This window comes from Pollicipes pollicipes, unplaced genomic scaffold, assembly GCF_011947565.3.
Source record: "Pollicipes pollicipes isolate AB1234 unplaced genomic scaffold, Ppol_2.1 Scaffold_5724;HRSCAF=6776_pilon_pilon_pilon, whole genome shotgun sequence".
NCBI classification, from domain to species: Eukaryota; Metazoa; Arthropoda; class Thecostraca; order Pollicipedomorpha; family Pollicipedidae; genus Pollicipes; species Pollicipes pollicipes.
In genome coordinates this window covers 13,778,138-13,798,081 of record NW_023596746.1, presented here as the reverse complement: position 1 = coordinate 13,798,081, position 19,944 = coordinate 13,778,138, and the positions used below count along the sequence as shown (strand labels likewise).

The window sequence follows — 19,944 nt, the reverse complement described above, 5'->3', positions numbered from 1 at the left end:
AGGTGCCCCGCAGTTGGCTTCCTTTAAAGGACCGCAAGTAAAACAAACACCATGTGTTCTCCTTCCAGAAAAGGCTATTTCCAAACTTTCAGTTGTTGCATACACATACTCAGTTACGTCACGCAAATAGGAAAACCAACGCAATGCAAGGCAAGGACGCATGATGTGGATATCTATCGTCCCAGTGCTTGTCGTTCTGAAACATTCTCATCCGGAAAATTGGGTACCACGCACGAACCTCGCATTCCGGGCACATCCACGGATTGTCGTTCAGCTGATGCAGCTAGCAGCTGCGAAGAAGGAATGGCTTTTGCCCAGTGCGTGCCCCCTCATCGAATTTAAAGGCAAAGATGCCAATCCTTCTTATGATATCTGCTCCCAGTGGTGGCACAAGCCCCTGGGGCAGCTTACAGCTTAGGCATTAAAGCGGGACGTGGCCATCCAGGTAGATGAATGGCTACAGCCTCTGCGTGCTCTTCTTTTTACGTGTTCTAATGCTAATTGAGCCCTGACTTAACGCTCAGATATAAAAACGCAACATTAATAGCATTGCGTGATTTCCATGTTATCGTGCAATTGCTTTGTGCAAATTGTGACATTTCCCTACGTGATTAGAGATATAGATAAGTTGGGGATATTAATTCGTTACACTGTGTGAAAAGAAGCTCGATCACGATCTAATCTAAACTTATGGAGCACTCTTTAAAAAAAAATATGTCGGAGTGGTATCTGATACTAGGTTAGAACGCGCCTAAAGCGCTTTAATGCAAGTGCCACCACAGCCTGCTACGCGAAAAGCAAGACAAAGTACCCACAGATAACATAAGATGCATTACTTCAAGGCACAATCAGATTACCTTTCCATGGAGGAGAGGATGTTCCAGTTTGAACACATGATGCCAGCTGCTGTCTTGAGCTGGGGTTCAGTGGTCAGCCGGAAAGTCGGTGAATGCTTCTGAAGAACACGCTCCGTTAGTCTGGAGCCTGAAATAGTCGAGACATTGCTGAGCAGTCGAGCCTCACGCTACACCCGTGCGCCCTAGAACACCAGGAGCCCAAGGTGGCTTGTGGGCTGGCGGGAATGCCCCGCCGGATGGTACATCGACTTTTAAAATGGCTGCAGAGCAAGAAGTTGGCCGGGTTACCAACAAAACACGTGACAACCTCGCTATTTCAAAGAATGCTTCCTTCAGATAGTGAAAAAACTGAATATCATCACAGGCCAAAGCCCTTGGCACGGGATGACTTTTGGGTGTTCTCACCCGTCACCATCCCGGCGTATCAGGCCAGCAACTGTTCCATATTTGGAGGCGAGAGAAAACATATATTTTTCCCCCGTGTCAGCTTGGTAAATTATTAGGAGGCCAACCTGAAGACCCGACACCCCCTCCCTAACTTATTTTTTCTGATTGGATTGAGCCCACTGTATTTTGATAAAAGGCAGCATATGTTTTTGTTGTTTCTGTGTAAGTTATAAAAAGTATCTAGTGTAAGTAGCATAGAAATCACGCGGGGGCGGATCCACGGAGCGAGCACTCGACGAACGCATCTCTTCTGATCGGCACTTGAAGGCGCCCTTTTAGAGACCGCCTTGTAAGCCATTGTAAACTAAGAGCGCCGATGATTTATTCCATGCAGCCGTTCAACGCCTTTTTCTGCAGTTTATTGACCTCAAAATGCAAACAGAATTGAGCTCACGATGGCTCCTGGTTTCTGTTCTGGTTACAAGGTAAAAATAACAATAAAACGAAGAAAACCGTGTCACTTGTTAACAAGTAAGCTATATCCGGGGATTTTGGCCGGGATCACGATAAGATGGGCTTTTGTCAACCTTGTGTTCCTCCTTGGCAAGGCTCTTGCTTCGCCCCGGCCTACACACAAAAGCAGATCAAGTCGTATACGTTGCATGATGGGCAGTGAAGTGTCCGTTGGGCCAATCCATACCTAAGGCAGGCAGCTTCACGGGGCTATTTTTCTGCGATGGTGCGGTGTGAGGGAAGATAATCCGGAAAAAGATACTGTTGCAGGTGTCCAACACGTGTTTAATACACCATGTAGTAGTCACGCTGGTCCAAAAGTATGCAACAAAGCAGCCATACGATCAGTTCGCAATCAGTTATGCGGGAGACATATGGGCTAGAGCAATGGCCACCGACGGCGGACAGGAGCAGGGCCCGGATAAGGAACATATGAGAGATGGGCCTTATTATGCGGCTTCATTCTTAAAGGAGAATCTCCAGTTTTATGGCTCTTCTCCCGTTGTTTCTAGCAGTTTCAGGCTTCCGAATTTGTTTTCGCCTAAAATGCTGCGACAAGTCCTATTTATCTCTTGAAAAGCAGCCAGCGAAATGAAGGCACATGAAAAATATTTCGCACCATGAGCCATCGATCCCCTTTCAAAACTCTCACGAGGCTATGTCCAGGCCATATTTCGGCATCTACACTGTGGAGGCAGGTGCTTTCTTAATGACCCAAACTGCCTACCTGTTCGTGGAATTTTGCCTCGCCAGGAAAGACTATTAAAATGGACGAATGATCTAGGGAAGCTGGATAGCCTTATTTGCCAAAGTACAGATGAGTCGAATAGGCAAGATTGCGCACCAGTGAGAAACAGCTCTGGGTGCATGTCTAGCATAGCAGCATGACATTTGAAAAAGAGCAATAACAACCTTCATCCCTAACCCTCCCCCCCCCCCGCTCATCGGGCTCGATTTCCGGAAAAAGTTCCTGAAGTACACACTGAGCTTGCCCCCCCCCCATACTTTTTGAAACGTTCCTACGCCTATGCATTGGGTCGGGATCAATTTGATTCCTCCCCTTCCGAGGATTTTCCAAAATAATTTCTGACCGTTGCGGCGTAACCGTTCTAGCGTTGGTAGGTGTACAGCCATGTACGACAATTAAGTGCTTCTATGGGGAGGCAACCATCCTTTTAGATTAAAGACAAAGTTTTGGCCCCGCTTCGCTGCGCCAAACTTTGCATAGCTCTGGACAACTGAATAACGGACCTTTAAGTATAAAAATTGTTATGTGCATGATCTGTTGCCTGACCTATGACAGGTCGAAATTAGGCCATGACTATCAGCAAATACAATTCCTGTGGAATCGTTCAAGCTGATACGATAACGTGATATTTAAAGGAGTATCCCACATTTTTCGTATTTCAAGTGGTATCGCTACATCAGCGGTGTCGCTACATCGCTACATCAGGCGGTATCGCTACATCGCTACATCAGGCGCGTACGATTTCTTCAGTAATACCAGTTTTCTTAACACTCTTTTGAATGGCTCACAATTTCGATTTGAAGTAGCCGACCGTGTAGGAGAAATCTCATTTGACTCCATGTTTACCGCTATGAAAGTAATACGCATTTGCGCATCTGCGAATAAGTGCATTTGCCATGCGTTTTCCAACGTGTGTGCTCTATAATGCTTGCAACACATTAATGTGTGAAAAAGTTTGTGCTATAGATGCTACGTAAGCTTGAAATGCGCTAATTAGAGAGAAAATGTGCCAGCATAAAGGAATTGTCCCGGGAATTCCGCAAAACGTTATGCTATGACTTTGATTCCTCCCCTTGATTCCTCTAGCCATGACGGAGGTCATAGCAAGATGATTTTAATGATTAGATCGGTGGGGGCCCTGAGCCTTCAGAGAGTAATGTCAGTGGCCGGTGGATTGCTGGGAGTCAAAGTGGTTCCTCCAGACAGACGCTTGAAGAACAAGGTCCCTGAACATCAAGAGAGGCACTAAGCAGACATGCAGCCTTCGGTACTTAATGAATCCCCGAGTGTCCAGAATGCCTCAGACCGGTCAGGAAGTCCAGCGAACAGCCAAAAGGGTTCTTGAGTGATGGAAGGGGCCTCCCAGGGGCCAAAAAGGCCCCGCATAGTTGAGAATACCCCAAGTGCCCAGAGGGTTTTGGGGATGAAAATCGCCCTGGTGACGGAATGGGCTAATGAGTGGCCGACAAGCCCTCAATAAGCAGAGGAGTCCTTAGGTGGCCAAAAGGGCCGAATGCTACCAGAGGTGCCCATGATGACCAGAGGTACCTTGCACTAGGACTGTTCAGTGGCCGGCCCCAAGTGACTCAGTGAGACCATAAGGACCAGAACAGCCCAGAGCAGTCAAACCGGCCTATAAGCGGTCAGAAGGATCCTGTGCACGTTAAGGGTCCTAAGCAGTGTGTGCGACCCCCGAGCGGCAAAAGGGATCCCTTATATTTTTAAGGTCCTCTTAGTGTCTAGAAGAGATTTCTGGTGGCCAGGGGTTCCGTAACCAGCCTGCTAGTTCTTTTCCTCAACAGCATATATTCACCCTTGCCCTAATGGAAGCGGGGGGGGGGGGGATACGAACCACCTAAGATTGTTTGAGTATACCAGCCCGGCGCTCTGTGTGGACACGCCCAAAGTTGCATTAGTCTTTGATGCATTCCTTTGGCGTGTTTTAATACCAAAAATATTCCTGTTTTTTCTGAAAAACGACGTTTGCTAGAAGCACTGTAAGACAATCTACAACCGCGAGGGCAGCTGGCAACCCACGGTGATGCGGAGCGCGCGTGAGGGCTGACACTGCTGCATTAACCAGGCTCTGCATTATAGATGCAGACTCTAAACAGGCTCGACTGCATACCAATGTACTTGACATTAAACAAAGAATTTGCCCCTTTGTGTTGCATGTCGTTAAGCGATATGGTTTCGTTCCCATGAGCATGCAACACTGAAATAAAAATTTGCAGAAATATTTGACCTCTGACTTGGTCTAGTGGGATTAATTTGCAACAAAACACTATTGCTGATCGCGGGATCTCGTTGCGAGCAATCCGCTGTTGTGTTTTTTCACGAGCCTCTTAGTCTTCCACAATCTTTCTAAGTTTGGAAACGCCGGGGGGTCTCAGACGCTGTTAGTCGGCATGATGAAAACTGGTGATGTTGGGTGAGGATAAAACCTTGGTTACAATCCTTTTTTATGCATTTTACACATACTGTGGAAAAATCTTAATTTAAAATCATGGAAAAAATCAGCTGGTATACCAAGATGATACCTTTTATTAACAATACCCATACATTGGTACCAATTGAATCAGCGAACCAAAATGACCACACACTAAGAAGCAAACAAATGTAACCTCATCTGTAATACTTCTTACACACGATGAGGAAGTGTCAGCTAAAATTATTTTCTGGGACGGCATCTCACTCTTATGTTGACTGGGAGGCCCCTATATGCTGATTTTCAGCTAGCACTTCTATCTGGAAGATTTTTTTTAATTGGGAAAAAGTTAACAACACAAACCTATTTTTCCTGGGCTTCACTGTTTGGCCATGAACCATATGCTGTTCAAAAGATATCTTTCATGGAAGACAAGCAAATTCAGAATAACAATGACCTTTAAATGAAACAAAACTGACTAAATCTGTTGACAAGCGCATTTAGGAAATGGAAGGCTATGAGACCAAATGGCTTACTACCCCCCCCCCCCCCTCCCGTCCCTTTAATTCAGGGGTGCAGCCAGGGCCTTAGCAAGGGGGCACAGGGTTCAGAAATGGTACCCTGAGGCGCCCCCCGAAAATCACCGGATATAGCCCATTTGTTATTGAGGACACTATTTTCCTGAATAAATATGTATACATCTATATCACATTTCGCCTTCTATAACTGGAATAGGCATTACGCTACCGCGAGATCAATTTTGCCTGAAGTTTATAGCAGATAAACTGACAAAATCATGCGTTAATTGACGGCACGAAATCAATCGCCGGTGCTCGCCATTTCACAATGGCCCAGTGGTCTTTCTTTAAACCGACAGAACTCAGAAACTTCGTCAGAATTTTTATCTCGGTCGTATAGAGATAGCAAGGATTCCGCAAACGTAGATTGAAGATAAAGGTAGGTGTACGATTTGTATTAACATGGCTTGGCCATGTTTGCCTGGATATGTTTAAGATTCAGTCAGAATCGATAAGTATTACAAGTTATTCACGTAGCTTTGAGTATGCGCACTCGCATATCTTAGTAACAAAAAGCTGGACGCCGGGCGGTGCAGTCTGCTTACGCCGCGCAGCGTCGGCCCTGCGGCTAACATTAGGCCGTCGTCAGCCAGTGGAAGACAATGGTAACGCATTTGAGAGAAGTAGCTTTGAACGCTTTAGGACACCAAATGGTACATTTAGAGATATCGCGAGCTTATGTCTCACCTATGCGGTTTTTAGATTGACAACAATGGCGTTCTGCTCTTTACAGCACCACGAAGTGGTGCCTGAATCTGGTGGTGGAACTGGAAGAGTAAAGGTGAAATGTCCGTTTTACGTGTTCCTGTAACTGTCAACAATCTATCCAGAGGGCAACCTCAAAGCTGTAACAAATCGCCCAGCGTAATCTTTGAGCTGTACCAATTGATCTTGAGAGACATTCAAAAACATTATTTTACAACGGTAATCGCTGCGCGCTCGACGCCCCCCCCCCCCCCCCGGCCTTGATTATAGTGGCCAAGGCCGTCCGGTTTTACAAAAACTGCAACCAAAGCCATCGTTGTCCTTAATCCTCGAGATTACGGGCGTCCCATTGGGGCTTTATGACGCACTCAGCGGCGCAGGCTATTTTTAACGTCGCCAGCCTCTCGCCCTGGCTGGCAGCGCTTGCTCCGCGGGGAATCGAACCCCGAACCCGTGGTTTCCCAGATGCGTAGTGGTTAATGCAGGCGCATTCCCCACTACACTATCGGCACCTGGTGCCCAGGATCAAACCGTTCATGGTGATCGTTTCGCCAGTTGATTCTGCAAAATAATGAACGTTCTCAGGGAGACATGGGACGGCCTTCTACGTTTTGAACACATTTTGACCCACTCCATTCAAGACTTATGAGGCCCCTCATTTCTTTCCGGTAAAAGGCCCCTTGAGTGCAACACTGTGGGGCACCTTGTTGCTCCCAGTCAAGGGCCGAAGAGCCATTGCATTCCCCCGCGGTGTGTTTTCCGGCCGTCATTCTGGCGGTTCAGGGCGGTATTCCTGCCGATCCGGAGGCCCTTAGAGGGATACACTACATCACATTGGTCCGCTCCCTGACGTGGGAAAATTACTGACCTGCGCAACTGACTCCGGATCGACGCATGAACCGCCATTAAGGCAGCAATATCCCTGCTCGCCGTAGGTGGTCAAATAATTGGCTGTTCGGCACTGGGGACCTTGACTGGCACAGGACCCTTACAATGCCTTAATGTGACCGCCTCGCGTGAGTTCATATATTTCCTTCAATTTTCAGAGGGCCCTACCCAACGTAAGAGACTCTCTGTCATCCGGGCTCCCGTCCCCTTCCTGTTGAGCAAATCTTCCCCTGACCGATTTGAGATCCCTTGTTGACACAGAATGCCCTGTTAAGCACTGTGAGCCCCTGAACGATGCAGGAGCGCTACCAATGTAAATCGCGCGCTCGACCTTGTCCCTGCTTGGGGAATGGGTCCCAGGGCTCAGACCAACACGGAGCCGACTGTTCATTGCTCGGGATCTCTGGCCGAGATAGAGGAACACTCTGTGCGAGGGGTCCCTATCGGTGCCAGGGATCATCTTACTGACATCTGGGATCGGGGCCCTATGGGCGGGGTCTTTAATGTGACCTACACCAGCCCTTCGCAACCTTCAGCCATCCCATAGGGCCCGTGATCGTTGGTCTCGAGAGCCCTGTCGGCCACTCTGCGGGCCACCTCAAACAGCACTCCGACTCGGGCCACATACCGCCACAGGACCCCTGTTCGACGTCGTGACCTTTAACCGGCACGGGAGTCCCTCGTTGTGTCAGGAACCCCAAACATTGTAAATCGCGGACCTCTGACTCATTTTTGCTTGGGAAGTGGGTCTCGAGGGCTCAGACGGACATGGAGCCGGCTGTTCGTGTTCGTAGTCTTTGACTGACTTAGACATCAGCGTTGTCTCAGAGATCCCTCAAACGGTGCAAGAACACTTCTGACTGATATTTCAGTTCATGACCCTACGGGCTGCAATTCCTCATGTGACCTACAGGCAGTCCTCCGGGCCCTTACGCCCTCAAGCAGGGCCTTTGACGGTCGGTTCCGACGGGCTACCTGACATGTGTGGTAAAAGTGTATTTTTTGTCGCCGACCAAATTTTTGGAGGAAAAACTGACGCCAGTGTTGCAATGCGATACCAGGTGACAAGCTAGTCATTAAGTCCATGCCCAGTAGTGTTATCAGTAATCAGCTTATCACCGAAAGTCTATTTCATCACTGCAATTTTCAATATCATGCGCATAACCAAAACGTTCAGTCATATACTGCTCTTGAACAAATGCCAGCAGGATAATTGCTGTCGTTAGGAAACCAGACGCACCTGTCCTAGACAAATGAGATAGACCAATCACAACAGAAGTTTTCTTCCGCCCTCGGGACTTGCCGAGGCCTCACGTTTAAACTCGATCTGCGGCTGGATTTGCTTTCAGCGACCGCAAAAAAAAAAAAACAGCGAAGGACCTCGATAGACAGGGCAGCAGAATGCATGGCAGATTCCGAACCAGTAGCGCGCGGCACTGGGAATTACGTCAAATATGGGGCCTCCACGAGGCCATGCCCCTTACGAAAATCATGTTCGCGCTCCGAGCCCCATCCCACCCGTCATCAAAGTATTCACCCTAGGCATGCTCCACGCCCGGCGTGACGTGTTTTGATTGGTGGGCGCCTCTCGCCGTGCCCCAACAGCTGCATAGAAATTTGTCGATAACTTCACATCAGGCGGATGGCTCTTTCTGAACAAGTTACTCGCCCTGACAGGAAGGGGAGGGTGGGCGATGTGACCACCCCCCTCCCTCCGCTACGGTTTTCTGAGGATACCAACGCGGCATATTGTGTAGTCTTGCTCAAATCTTTTGTAACCTCTGGGCCATCCATTGTACGCGTGTTGCCACAAAAAGTGCCACTCGCAATTCTAGTTTCAGAACAGTGGTGTTTTTTACGACATTGCAAGACGACTCAAGGCCGGCGGGTGCTGCAGGGAGCAAGCGACGATTTTGCGGACCGCGCACGGGGGTTGGCGCTATTACATGAACGAAACCCTTCCTTATCAATACAGGCTCCAAACAGATAAAATTACATGCCACTGTACTTATCATTAACCAAGGGACACGTCTCTTTACGTTCCATGTCTTTTCATGACATGGTTTTGTATATATGAACATGCAAAGCTGATGTTTGGTTTTCAGGAAAAGTTTACCTTCGACTCGATCTAGGAAATCGTAGACAGGCCTTGTCTACGTGGCGCGTGCATATCTGACTCAATATGGCCTGCATGCTAGTGCAGAGTGCCACCATTTTCTCTCGCCAACGCACCAGAACTCCAGGAAATGGATTCATGTTGTCCGGTCCCGCATCGAGATGTCGCTGGGGCATTGTTTATCTTCCTCGGCGGCATCGTCAACAAGTCGAACGTTCCCCGACTTGTTTGGACTTGTACGGTAAGCAGCAGTAGAAACCACGTGTCAGGCAGCCGTGTGCAGCTTCATCAAACGTCGGCTTTCCGAAGCGTCCACCGGAAATCCTTTGCTCTATCCTGGCGAACATTATCGCTGCTGGACTAGTCTTCGACTCATCACTGTCGCGACCACAACGTTCTGACCTATTCAGCCGTCTCTCACGTGCAATCGCTTGGTTTCCCGTCACCCTCGACTGCGGAGTAGTCTGCCGTGCGTGTTCCTTCCCAGGATGGGTGCAGCCCATTGTTCACTGTTGTGAAAACCGTACTGTCTAACGCCCGTTCCGCTGAACGATTTTCATGACTGCGCGACTTCTCGAAGTGGGGTTGAATCCAAGCCCTTTCGCAGACCATGATTGGCTTCTGACCTTGACTTTCTGACTTTTATGAAATTTCTTGACTTATGTACGCCAAGAAGTGATCGTTCATGCTGTCTGAAATCACTTTACTGAGGAACTGTACGCAGATTAGCTGTCGCGCTCCCTTGCTCCTAATCGCACGGCCAGTCATAGATCACCGCACCATCGTATTTTGAAGCGATGGTCCGTTCTTTATGGTTTTCAACATTTTCCTGGTTGCGATCAGCGTCGTGTTATCCGACTAGAACAGCAGCTCCGGGGTCTCGTTGATCAGAGGCATGCCGAGCTAGTGGCTCGGCGGGGCCAGGTAAGTCAATTTGTCGACAGCCACCGAGCTTCTGTCGATATCCAGTCTCGGAACAGTACACACGTCATTCACCCAGTAAGTCTCTCTGGTCATCACGTTTGTTTCGTGTTCTTTGTGATAAGTTTGAGTCTGCGGCAAACATATCAGATATCGTCTTCATGTTGAGTTTGGGAGGCCCACCATTAGGGCCAAGGTCGTTGAACAGACACAGGAGATGGCAGTGATCGAACTTCTTATTCAATTACCCCACTCATTCCCTTCCGTTCGCGGTCCCATGGATCTCGACTACGGCAGCCTTCATTATGGAAGAACTTCGGCCATATTACACTGAATTGGCCATGCCCATGATCTCTGAAGGCGTGCATGAAGAAGTCGATGGTAGTTCTGTTCACGGCTCTCTTGACCGCAGGGTCGGATCTGGTAGCACTGGTGTGTACGGAGCGAGCATGAAGAAGGCCATGGTATTTTTGTTCACGGTTCTCCTGACCGCAGGGTCGGGTCTGGTGGCACTGGTGTGTCCGGGCGTGCATGAGGTAATCGATAGTAGCTCTGTTCACAGTTTTCTTGAGCGCAGGGTCGGATCTGGTAGCACTGGTGTGTCCGGGGTGCATGAAGTAATCGATGGTATTTCTGTTCACAGTTCTTTGACCGCAGGGTCGGATCTGGTAGCACTGGTGTGTCCTGGGCGTGCGTGAAGCAACCGATGGTAGTTCTGTCCACAGTTCTCTTGAGCGCAGGGTCGGGTCTGGTGGCACTGGTGTGTCCGGCTTTCGCCGTGTTTGCCCTGGCCAGTCGGTCGTCCAGTACCAGTTTCTGAAGCGCCAGCCACCATACCACGTAGTGGTTTTGGGGACGATAGGAGCAGTTCACAAGGCGGGGACCTGAGCCTTCCTCGATACTTCCTGTTGTGTGCGTGGTGCCGTGCTCGGTTGGCGTCGCCCGAGCCGGCAGCGCCACCGGCTTGGTGATCCGGTTCTCGTGTCAGCCAGAGTTGTCCCTGGGTAGGCGCTAAAGAGAGGTCGCGGGACCGCTCTTGACAGCGTTGTATTGGCTCTCCCGGCACTTCTCTTTCAGAAAGTAGTGGAAAAGTTTGTGGATAAGTTGTTTCCTTTTCACACCGGTGACGGGCTTACGCAACCCAGGCGTACTGGCTGTCAACGGCAGGTTTCCAACTAGCAACTGCAGTGTCCTCGTGTTGTTCAGCTCATCCTCAAATCCAAGTGCCTCGTAGAACGGGCGTTTTACAGTTCGGTACTATAACAAGCCAGCTGCTGGAAATCTACTCAGCCTGAACTCAATCCTTTAGTTTACTCTTCGTCTCCTCTCAGCGGCGTCTCAGTATAACATGCGCAAAAACGTTCGTCCAAGCCTATGACCATGACCAAACGCTGACGCTTCCATCGGTTGCTACACTGCCCGCAGGAGCGTGACTTTCCGCAAGTGTTTGCAGTGTTGCACTTGCGATCCTACTCTATCCATTAATATCCATAATGTTGAAATGAAATGTTGACTTACCGTTGAAATGTCAAGTTACTGGTGTTTCTGCACCACAAAAGAAGCATGCTCTGACACACTCTGGTCGGGCGCTTGTTGGAGTGCAACTCGGCGCAGCGGGGCGTTTAGAACAAGGCACTAGCGATAGTGGTTAGAATGTGCGCGGCCTCCACACTGCCCTTGAAGCGATGAAAGGATCCGGAAGCGGTGCACGTGAGAGGAGGACATTTGCATACGGGTGGGTACCCGATGATGTTGCGGGACGGACTCCCAAGTGAAAACAAGAATGCTGCAGCTGATCAGATAACTGAACGTAGCGGCGCAGCCATAGTCATGACAAGGCAAGGGTAGAAGGTTGGCAAAGGGCCCCCTGATGGTGAAAGGCCCCCCAAACAAAATCACCACCGACTGTAGATCGAAATGGGACCAAGAACTTGTATCAACACGGCTAACCCATGTTCGTCTGGGAATGTTTAACCTAGAGTCAGAAACGATTACTGATAAAACTATGTACCACAGTTTCGAACGAGACGGCGGACCAGTCCCCGAAACTCAGCGCAACGCCGGCCCGACGCCGTCCGCCGTGATCCGGGTCGGCCGCGCATATTGCAGCATTGGTTTGGTTTAGCATGACTGCCTGAAAATACACCACGGGCGTGGTGCAAAAATCTGAAACTACCGCCTGCCAAACTACGGACGGATTGTAGGCACCACGCGCAAGCACGAAGCCACCGGCTGGTCTGATTGATCAAATTTATCCGTAAACTCGTCACCGGCCTCAGCCTGGGAAATGACTAAGCACAGGGGCATAGTAACTTAAAATGAGTTGGGAGAGGAGTCTGAACAGCGGAAAATGAGTCAGCCTGCCCGAAACACATCCACAAACGGGTTTCTCTGCAGATTTAGGCGTCTCTTTGCTCGAAGCTGAGGGGCGCTAGGCTAGGTGGTGGTCCATTTCAGATAAATGTTGGGGTTTACGTACACTGCAGGGGCGCATCCAGAGCTCTGGCAACGGTTGGATGGGAGGGGGAATCGCTGACAAAGGACTTGCTGATGGTGAGGACCTCACTTTCGCACCCCAAAATAACTGGGTAAAATGTTTGAAGTAACATGGCCAAGCCACGTCTGCTTGTAAATGTGCACCAATCAGCCCAAAACAACAAGTAAGAAAAACTATATCACGTGATTTAGAGCATGCACATCCGCAAATCTTTTGCGGAACTATGCCCTGCGCTCGATAATTTTCCAGCTTGGGAGCCGGCAATGATTTTACAGATCTATTGGCCCGACCTGACCCGCTGGTGACTTCTTACCTGCGCGAAATCCGTAATCCACCCGTAGTGCGACGAGTGGTAGTTGAGATTGTGGTGGTAGTTTAGATCGTGTACACCCCTCTCGTGGTGTATTTTCAGGCGCGCGTGCTGAACTAAGCCGATGTTGCAATACACGCGCGCCGCGGCACGTCTCACATGCGCCTTCAGTCGTCACGCCTCACCTTATCAGCGCTGCCAGCGCGGCTCGACCGGCGGCGGCGGTCCACCTCTCACCCCGGCACTCTTATCTAAACTGCACCGCGCTCACCGGACGGCGCCGGCGATCTACCGACTCCCGCAGCCAACGACAGGTGGCGGGCCGACCGGCCGTCAACCTTGGTCACCCGCGCGCGCACGTACGTGCATGCACGAACGGCGGTACCCTGGAGCAAGGTTGGGCTAACTCACGCGGTCCACGTGCAGCTCAGGCCGCAGGTCGGATGAGTTCGCAGGGTACGCGTTTGTCGGGCGAACGGGCCGCAGGTCGGACGAGCGTGGAACGCCCGTTTGCCGGGGCTACAGGCCGCAGGCCGCAGGTCGGACGGGTTTGCCGGGCGCTCGTTAGCGAGGCCAACAGGGAATGGATCGGTCGTTTGCATCTCGCGATTTCTGAGAGCCAGCGCAATGGTTGGTAGAAATTGATTCACTGGAAGAGTACTGGAAGCCGAGGTCGGCGCAGTGCTTGCCTGGAAAACCCACAAGCCATTACGAGGGACGCCTACCACCCTGTTGTCGTTGGAGCTTTACGACTCACTCAGCTATTGAGGCAATGTGGTGGCGCCTGCTGCTCACCCTGGCGTGAATGGCGGCTCAGGGAGCAATCCAAACCCGCATTTCTGGTTTCCACGCGCACAGTTCTGCCACCACCCTGCCGGCACCACCCACCAAACTGTAACCAGCGACTGTTCCTAGGCATCTGCTTGCATTCATTGAACCGGGAAGTGAAACCTGTAAGCTTATCATTATTATCATCATCACTATAACTTTTATTCCTATTGGCATCCTTATCATTCACATCTTTTGTTTGCAGTTTTAGCATTACTCAACTATTGCTATCATCATTATTATTGAATTGTATATAATAAATCCCGAAAGCTTGCAGCGGGGCTTTGCGAGGCGCAGGCTCTTAACGTCTTGTGGGACAAGGTACGGCCGTCAGCCCGAGCGAGCGAGCGTGTAAGAACCTCCTACCCTCCTGGAGGGAGCCTCCCCCAAGCGCCCGCGAACACCCCCAGAAAAGGGCTGCTGTGTTAGGGTAAATCTAGGCGGCGAAGAACTCCCAGATGGTCGTTTTCTTGCCCCCGCACTCATCTCTTCACTTTATCCCATAGTTCGGAGTGGTCACGCTTGGTCGAAAGAACCACATACTTCACCTCACGGGATACATGCTCTTTGCCCACAGCATGTTATCCAGGGGACTGTGTCCAGACGTACCTAATACCTATTTTGACCAGTTGTACCCACCCGTTTGTATTTTTGCGATACTTAAGCTCTCCTTTATGGAAAAGCCTCTTGACATTTCTCAGCGCACTGTACTCTGTCGCGCTGATAATCGCAAACGGTGTGAATAGATACAACCATGAGTAGGATAAGTGCGGGTAGGAACGTCATCAAGTACGTCCTCATGGTATCTACTCAACATTTGATAAACGTCTCTCCCATATCGGAACCCATACCATTAATTTTCCAACACCTGCAGGTAGGTATGGCTCGCGTGGTCACGTCCTCGGAGCATCGTTTCGACTCGTATGTCAGCACGTCACGATCTGGGAGTCAGCTGACGCCAAGGCTCGGGCTGGTATTCAGTCCAGCAGTGGCCGCACGTACAATGTGACGTCTTCAAGCGCTCTTGTCCCCAGCGCTGAACTGGCCGACCATCCGCTGAGGCTGAATCACACGCAGAAGGGATGCAATAAAGACCTCGATCGTTTATTTGTCTGGCTGTTCGCTTCCCGCCCCGGTGAGGGGTCGTCGACGTAGCAGTCACCACTGATAGCTCTCTTCGCTTCTTCTGCTGACGCGCAATCGCGATCTTTGCGTACAAAACAGAAACCCACGACGCCGAAAGACGCCTTGGCACCAAAGATCAAAACGGGTGACTCGTAAACATGGAAGGCAGTATTCCAGATTTGTATGGGATTCGGAACTCAAATATCTGTCTTGAAGATCATTCGGTGCAGTTCGCAGCCCTGCTCTTCTGAAGACCTAAAAGTCTCCAGGCTCAAGCTATACGCGCACGGAGATGTTTAGACAATTTCGGGGAGACTATTTCAAGGTCACCTAGGTATCCGATACGCCGTTTGTGCACACACAGTGCATTCCAGATATAATGGCCGTCAATTGGATCTCAATCAATGTTGTGCAAATTACGATGATGTAATCAAGCAATGACGTATTAAAGATTTTATTTACTTAACAGGGAGACTGTGCTGTCTAGAGCTGTCTTTTTCAGTCAAAAGTATACCAATAGTTATAACTGAGCTTATTTTATCCTTCTTGAAATGTGGAACACTCCCTTTAACGTGAGTGTTTCACTTTAAAGGATGTTGAAGCAAGCATGACATAGGATGAAATCAGCTCAATTATCACTATTGGTGTACTTTTAATTCGAAAACTGCTCTAGACACCAACATTTCTCTATTTAGCAGCTGTCCTTCTCAATACGCCATGGCTTAATTGTCATAGAACGCTTGTATGGAGTTGAGGTACGGCTAAACTAGCCGTGCGAAATTGTCATCCCAGCACTCACTTGTAATACTTCAAACTCGCCAAAAGATGGCAATGGCGATTGTGGAAGTGTTTGCTGAGCCATATATTGTTACGTGCAATGGATCAATGGATTGCTATGACCCTTTTCACGATATCTTTGCATATTTATTCGTGAATTGAAGATCTTTGTTCGCTTTCACAACTCTGGTTATGGTGCTGTTCTTAACATACGCTATGGTAGCCGGTCTCATACCCATCGTGGTCCCAGGGTGGCCCTTCACATCGGCGGGAGGGTCAATTTGACCCCTTGAGATCTCAAAAACCAAGAGATCTAGCAACACCAAATTTTTAGCGTGTGTCGCCCTGTTTGTTAAATTACTTGTGTCAAAATTTGAGAGGTCTAGTCCATTAAACTTTGGATTAATCAAGGTAAAGCAAGGTCAAACTCCAGATTGGTTTCAAAGCGCCCCAGATCTTATCATGCAATCGCTGTGAACCTAGACACTTGTTTTAAGCCAAAATATCACAAGTGCTCATTTAAGCTCATTGACCTCATTTGACTTTCGGAAGGTCATGGCGACCGAAAATCATAAAAAGCCGCTTTCATTTTTGCATTTGAATGAAAGTCACGGTTTGTGTTTGGCGGGATGTTCCTAAAACAAGTAATTTACCTGTATGATTTTAGGTCAGTTATTAGTCAGTTTAGGTCCTATTCTAACCTTTAAAATCCTGTTGATCGAAAATGAGCACCAACAACCACGCCAAACATCAAGCTCTATAGTTAAAGAACAGGTCGCCTTAGACCTTGGCCTGATCTTCATACCTGACCATTGGTCAATGGAATTTGTTTCTTCAATTGTTGCGTTGCCTAAGAAACTTTCCGGGGGCAGTATGACTTTGTTTACCAGTTCGTTGCTGCATCAGATTAAATGATTCTCAAGATATCGCCTACGCTGAATTCATGGCCCGACTTTGACCTGCCATAGGTCAGCGACCTTACAAGGTGCATCTAGATTCCTGATACAAAAATCCCCTATTTAATGGTCACAGATATGAAAATTTGACATGGCTACACCGCGCTGTACGAAAATGGTTTCGGAAAAGTCTTCGGGGGGTCACATTAAACCCCACCCAAGCGCGTATAAGTTCTTCGGTCCCACGTCTTGTTTCGGTAATAATTAGCAGCTATGTTCAACTTCTAACATTCTGTAGCACAATGCATGATTCGTGATTGCCACTTGCACATCTTGCCCAATATTGATTGAGAGCCAACTGATGTCCACCATATTTTAAAATCATGCTCACGGAAGTCAGATCTAAACGGCTCGGCGATAATACTTGTCTTGGCCTATAACGCCGCAAAGCCTGTGAGGTGCAAGGATTTAAATGGCATTTCCTTGGCGTCATGCATTCCTGAATAACCTTGAGATAGTCGGCACGAACTTTTGTGCGCATATTCGCGAGCGCATTAGTCAGAAACTAGGGGGTTTTCGGTCTTGAGACGTACAGGACTATGAACTGCGCCGAGTGATCTTCAAAATGGCTATTTTTGTCCAAAACTCGATACAAATATGGAAGTATTTTTATCTCACGTGTTTATGGCCATCTTTTCAATATACGTTCTAGGAACATTGAAATGGTAGAATTTTCAGCTGAAGAATGTTTGTGGAAATTGGCTACAGATCTCTACCCGGTGTCGTAGCGCCACGAATTTAACTCGCGCTGACGGACGAAAAAAACAGACAATCGTACTGGTAAAAGTGTCGGAATATGTGTCGAACGACACGTATTTCGTGCGCAAATAATGGATTCATCTTTGTTGGAACGTTTTTACAGATAAATTCGGGCCCCAACAACCAGAGCAGACAAGGGCGTAAAGCCAAGTACACAGTATGTCTGACTCTACAGACTACAACACAACATGCTCAATCCTGTTCGACACGTAGGTGTGTCACCAATGGAGCGAACGGCCACCAATGTCGCCTCCTCCGCCACCCATCTCAGCTACAATGCTGACGCCGTGGCCGAACCTCAGCGAGACTGGGTGGTGGAAACTACGTTTGCCATACTTCCGTTTTAAGTGGGACCAAAATATAACCATAAAAACGAAAGTTCCTTGTAATATTTCGGCGACACTTCCAAAAACCGTAAATCACTGCGAACTCGTTGATGCCGTTGATGAGGATTTCAAAGCATCCCTGGACTTACAGTCAGCCAGCGTCAAAGGTAATGCTCTTTGCCAATATACGCGCATGGTAATGTGAATATACGTGCAAATACAGCTGTAATGGATGGTGGAAAGTATTTTAAAACGCACTGATTATGTACACACATTTCACTGGTCTCATCCATTGGTATTGGTGACACCCAGCAGTATTGGTTTCATCCATTGGTACAGCCTGGTTTGCTGTCCATGTAGTTCGGTCAGCGGAGTGCTGGAAACCTAACCACAAGATGTAGCGAGCTATATGGTTTTGCCAGTCAGAAGCCGCACTTGGCCGACTGACGACCTAAATTCGTCAGAGACGGTCAACTGGTGACAGACCATAGGAATCCAGACGGACATGGGACAGCTGTGCTGTGGTATTGCATGGCGCTTAAAGGGAGTGTTCAACATTTGTATGGTGGCTCTAACCGAAATTTGGCACCTCGAAGATCATTTGGTGCAGTTAGCAGCCCTGTAATTTTCAAGACCTAGATCCCTCTAATTCCTGAGCTACGCACCCACAAAGATGTACAGAATATTTCGGGAGACTACTTCAAGGTCACCCAGGTATGCATTACGCTATAATATCGGCATTTCCATGCTCCCATTCCACTAGCCAAGAGGGATCGAGGCCAAGAGATATGATTGTCGAGTCGTTCATATCCGTCGTTCGTGAGCAAACGATTTCCGTTAGCCGCCATACGGCCGGCAGTTAGATCCCAATCAGTGCTGTGCAAGGTACGGTGACGTAATCAAGCAATGACAAATTGAGGAGTGTGTTTACCAAATAGAAAGACTGTGTCGTCTATAGCTGTCTTTTTCACTTAAAAGTATGCCAATTTCATTCTATCTAGTACTTGCTTCGTTACCTTAAAATGTGGAGCATTCCCTTCAACGCTTGCCCTGATAGGGAGATCGATGCGGCCTCCTTAGCGATTTTTTTTTAGGATAACTCTCCGGAATGCTGCGCAGTCGTGTCCAAATTCACAGTAGCTAATGAGACCTTCATTACGCGTGTTTTGGCACTAAAACGTTTACCTACCTGTTTTAGTTTCGGAACAGCCGCGCTTTTTGAGGAACACTCCATGGTGACTTACGACCGGCGCGGGCCCTGGCCGGCAACCGACGATGCCGCAGAACGCGAGCGGCGGGTCGACATTGTTACACTGACGGAGCTTTGTACCACAAATGTATGTTAAACTCATGAAAGCAAGAGGTATTGAGGAGGAAATTGACCGAGGAACACGCCTGTTTAAGTTTCATGCCGCTACAAGGCATGATCTTGTATGTATACTGTTGTTGAGCTGAAAAAGTGTGGTTGTCGAACAAGTACACAAATTTCAACTTTAACGTAGCATAACGGGGTCAGTTACTAACCCCAACAACGTAAAAAACAGCACCAATCACGAGATTTCGTAACGCTCTCCAGCCCCGTTCGACTCACGCTATGCGAGTTGTTTACGGGTCAATGAACTCCAAGCATGAACATTGAGATAACGACAATGCGTCAACAATGTTCGATTTTTGGTTCGTCCGAAAAATGTCTTGCATGGTACAATTATTGGGCATAAGAGTTCACGCATCGCGTCAAATAACAAACGAGTAGGCAAATACGTCATATGTGCAGAAATGTGTCACATACCTGCAGTTGCTGATGCGTGTTGGTTCACGTGGTTTGGCAGATTTGTCACTTGAGATAGCTGGCCTTGGAAGCACATCAGCATCCCTTTAAATGGCTCATTTAACACCAAATTAAGCCAGTATCTGTCAGGATCTGGGCAGAACCGCGGTTTGTATAGTTATGGTGCGTCGTCAGCGTCAGGTGCTCGACCCCGGTTTATTTTCACACGTCTCAGGCGAGAGAATTGGTGAATTTTGTACCATATCTCGTGCGTTTCTTATGCTGTGTCTTGCGTGTTATGTGTCGAACATAGGCAAAAAGCTACCGGAAATGAATAAACCGAAAGAGAGGTCGGTCGAGCGACAAGACGCTTATGTGTGCGAAAGAGGAACTGGAGGCTCATCCTGTGACGCCGGCCTAGTATTCCTTCCGAGGTGTCATTTTGTACAAGATGTTA

At 48.6% G+C, this 19,944-nt stretch overlaps 1 protein-coding gene across 4 annotated transcripts in view; it reads right to left on the bottom strand.

The window, feature by feature from the left end:
* Window positions 1-19,629, bottom strand: part of LOC119103786 (cytosolic phospholipase A2) — a 65,844-nt gene extending 46,215 nt beyond the window's left edge. For 2 of the 4 annotated variants that reach the window (XM_037227439.1, XM_037227442.1), the window contains exons 1-2: window positions 19,509-19,629; window positions 858-984 (exon numbers count right to left, since the gene is read on the bottom strand). In XM_037227439.1, coding sequence (XP_037083334.1) covers window positions 858-984; window positions 19,509-19,590 — 209 coding nt within the window. In that variant the 5' untranslated portion in view covers window positions 19,591-19,629. Of the gene's footprint in view, window positions 1-857; window positions 985-12,951; window positions 13,196-19,508 lie in introns of those variants that run through there. The other 2 variants (XM_037227441.1, XM_037227440.1) reach the window with 2 other exon arrangements.
* Between the last annotated feature and the right edge of the window lie 315 nt (window positions 19,630-19,944).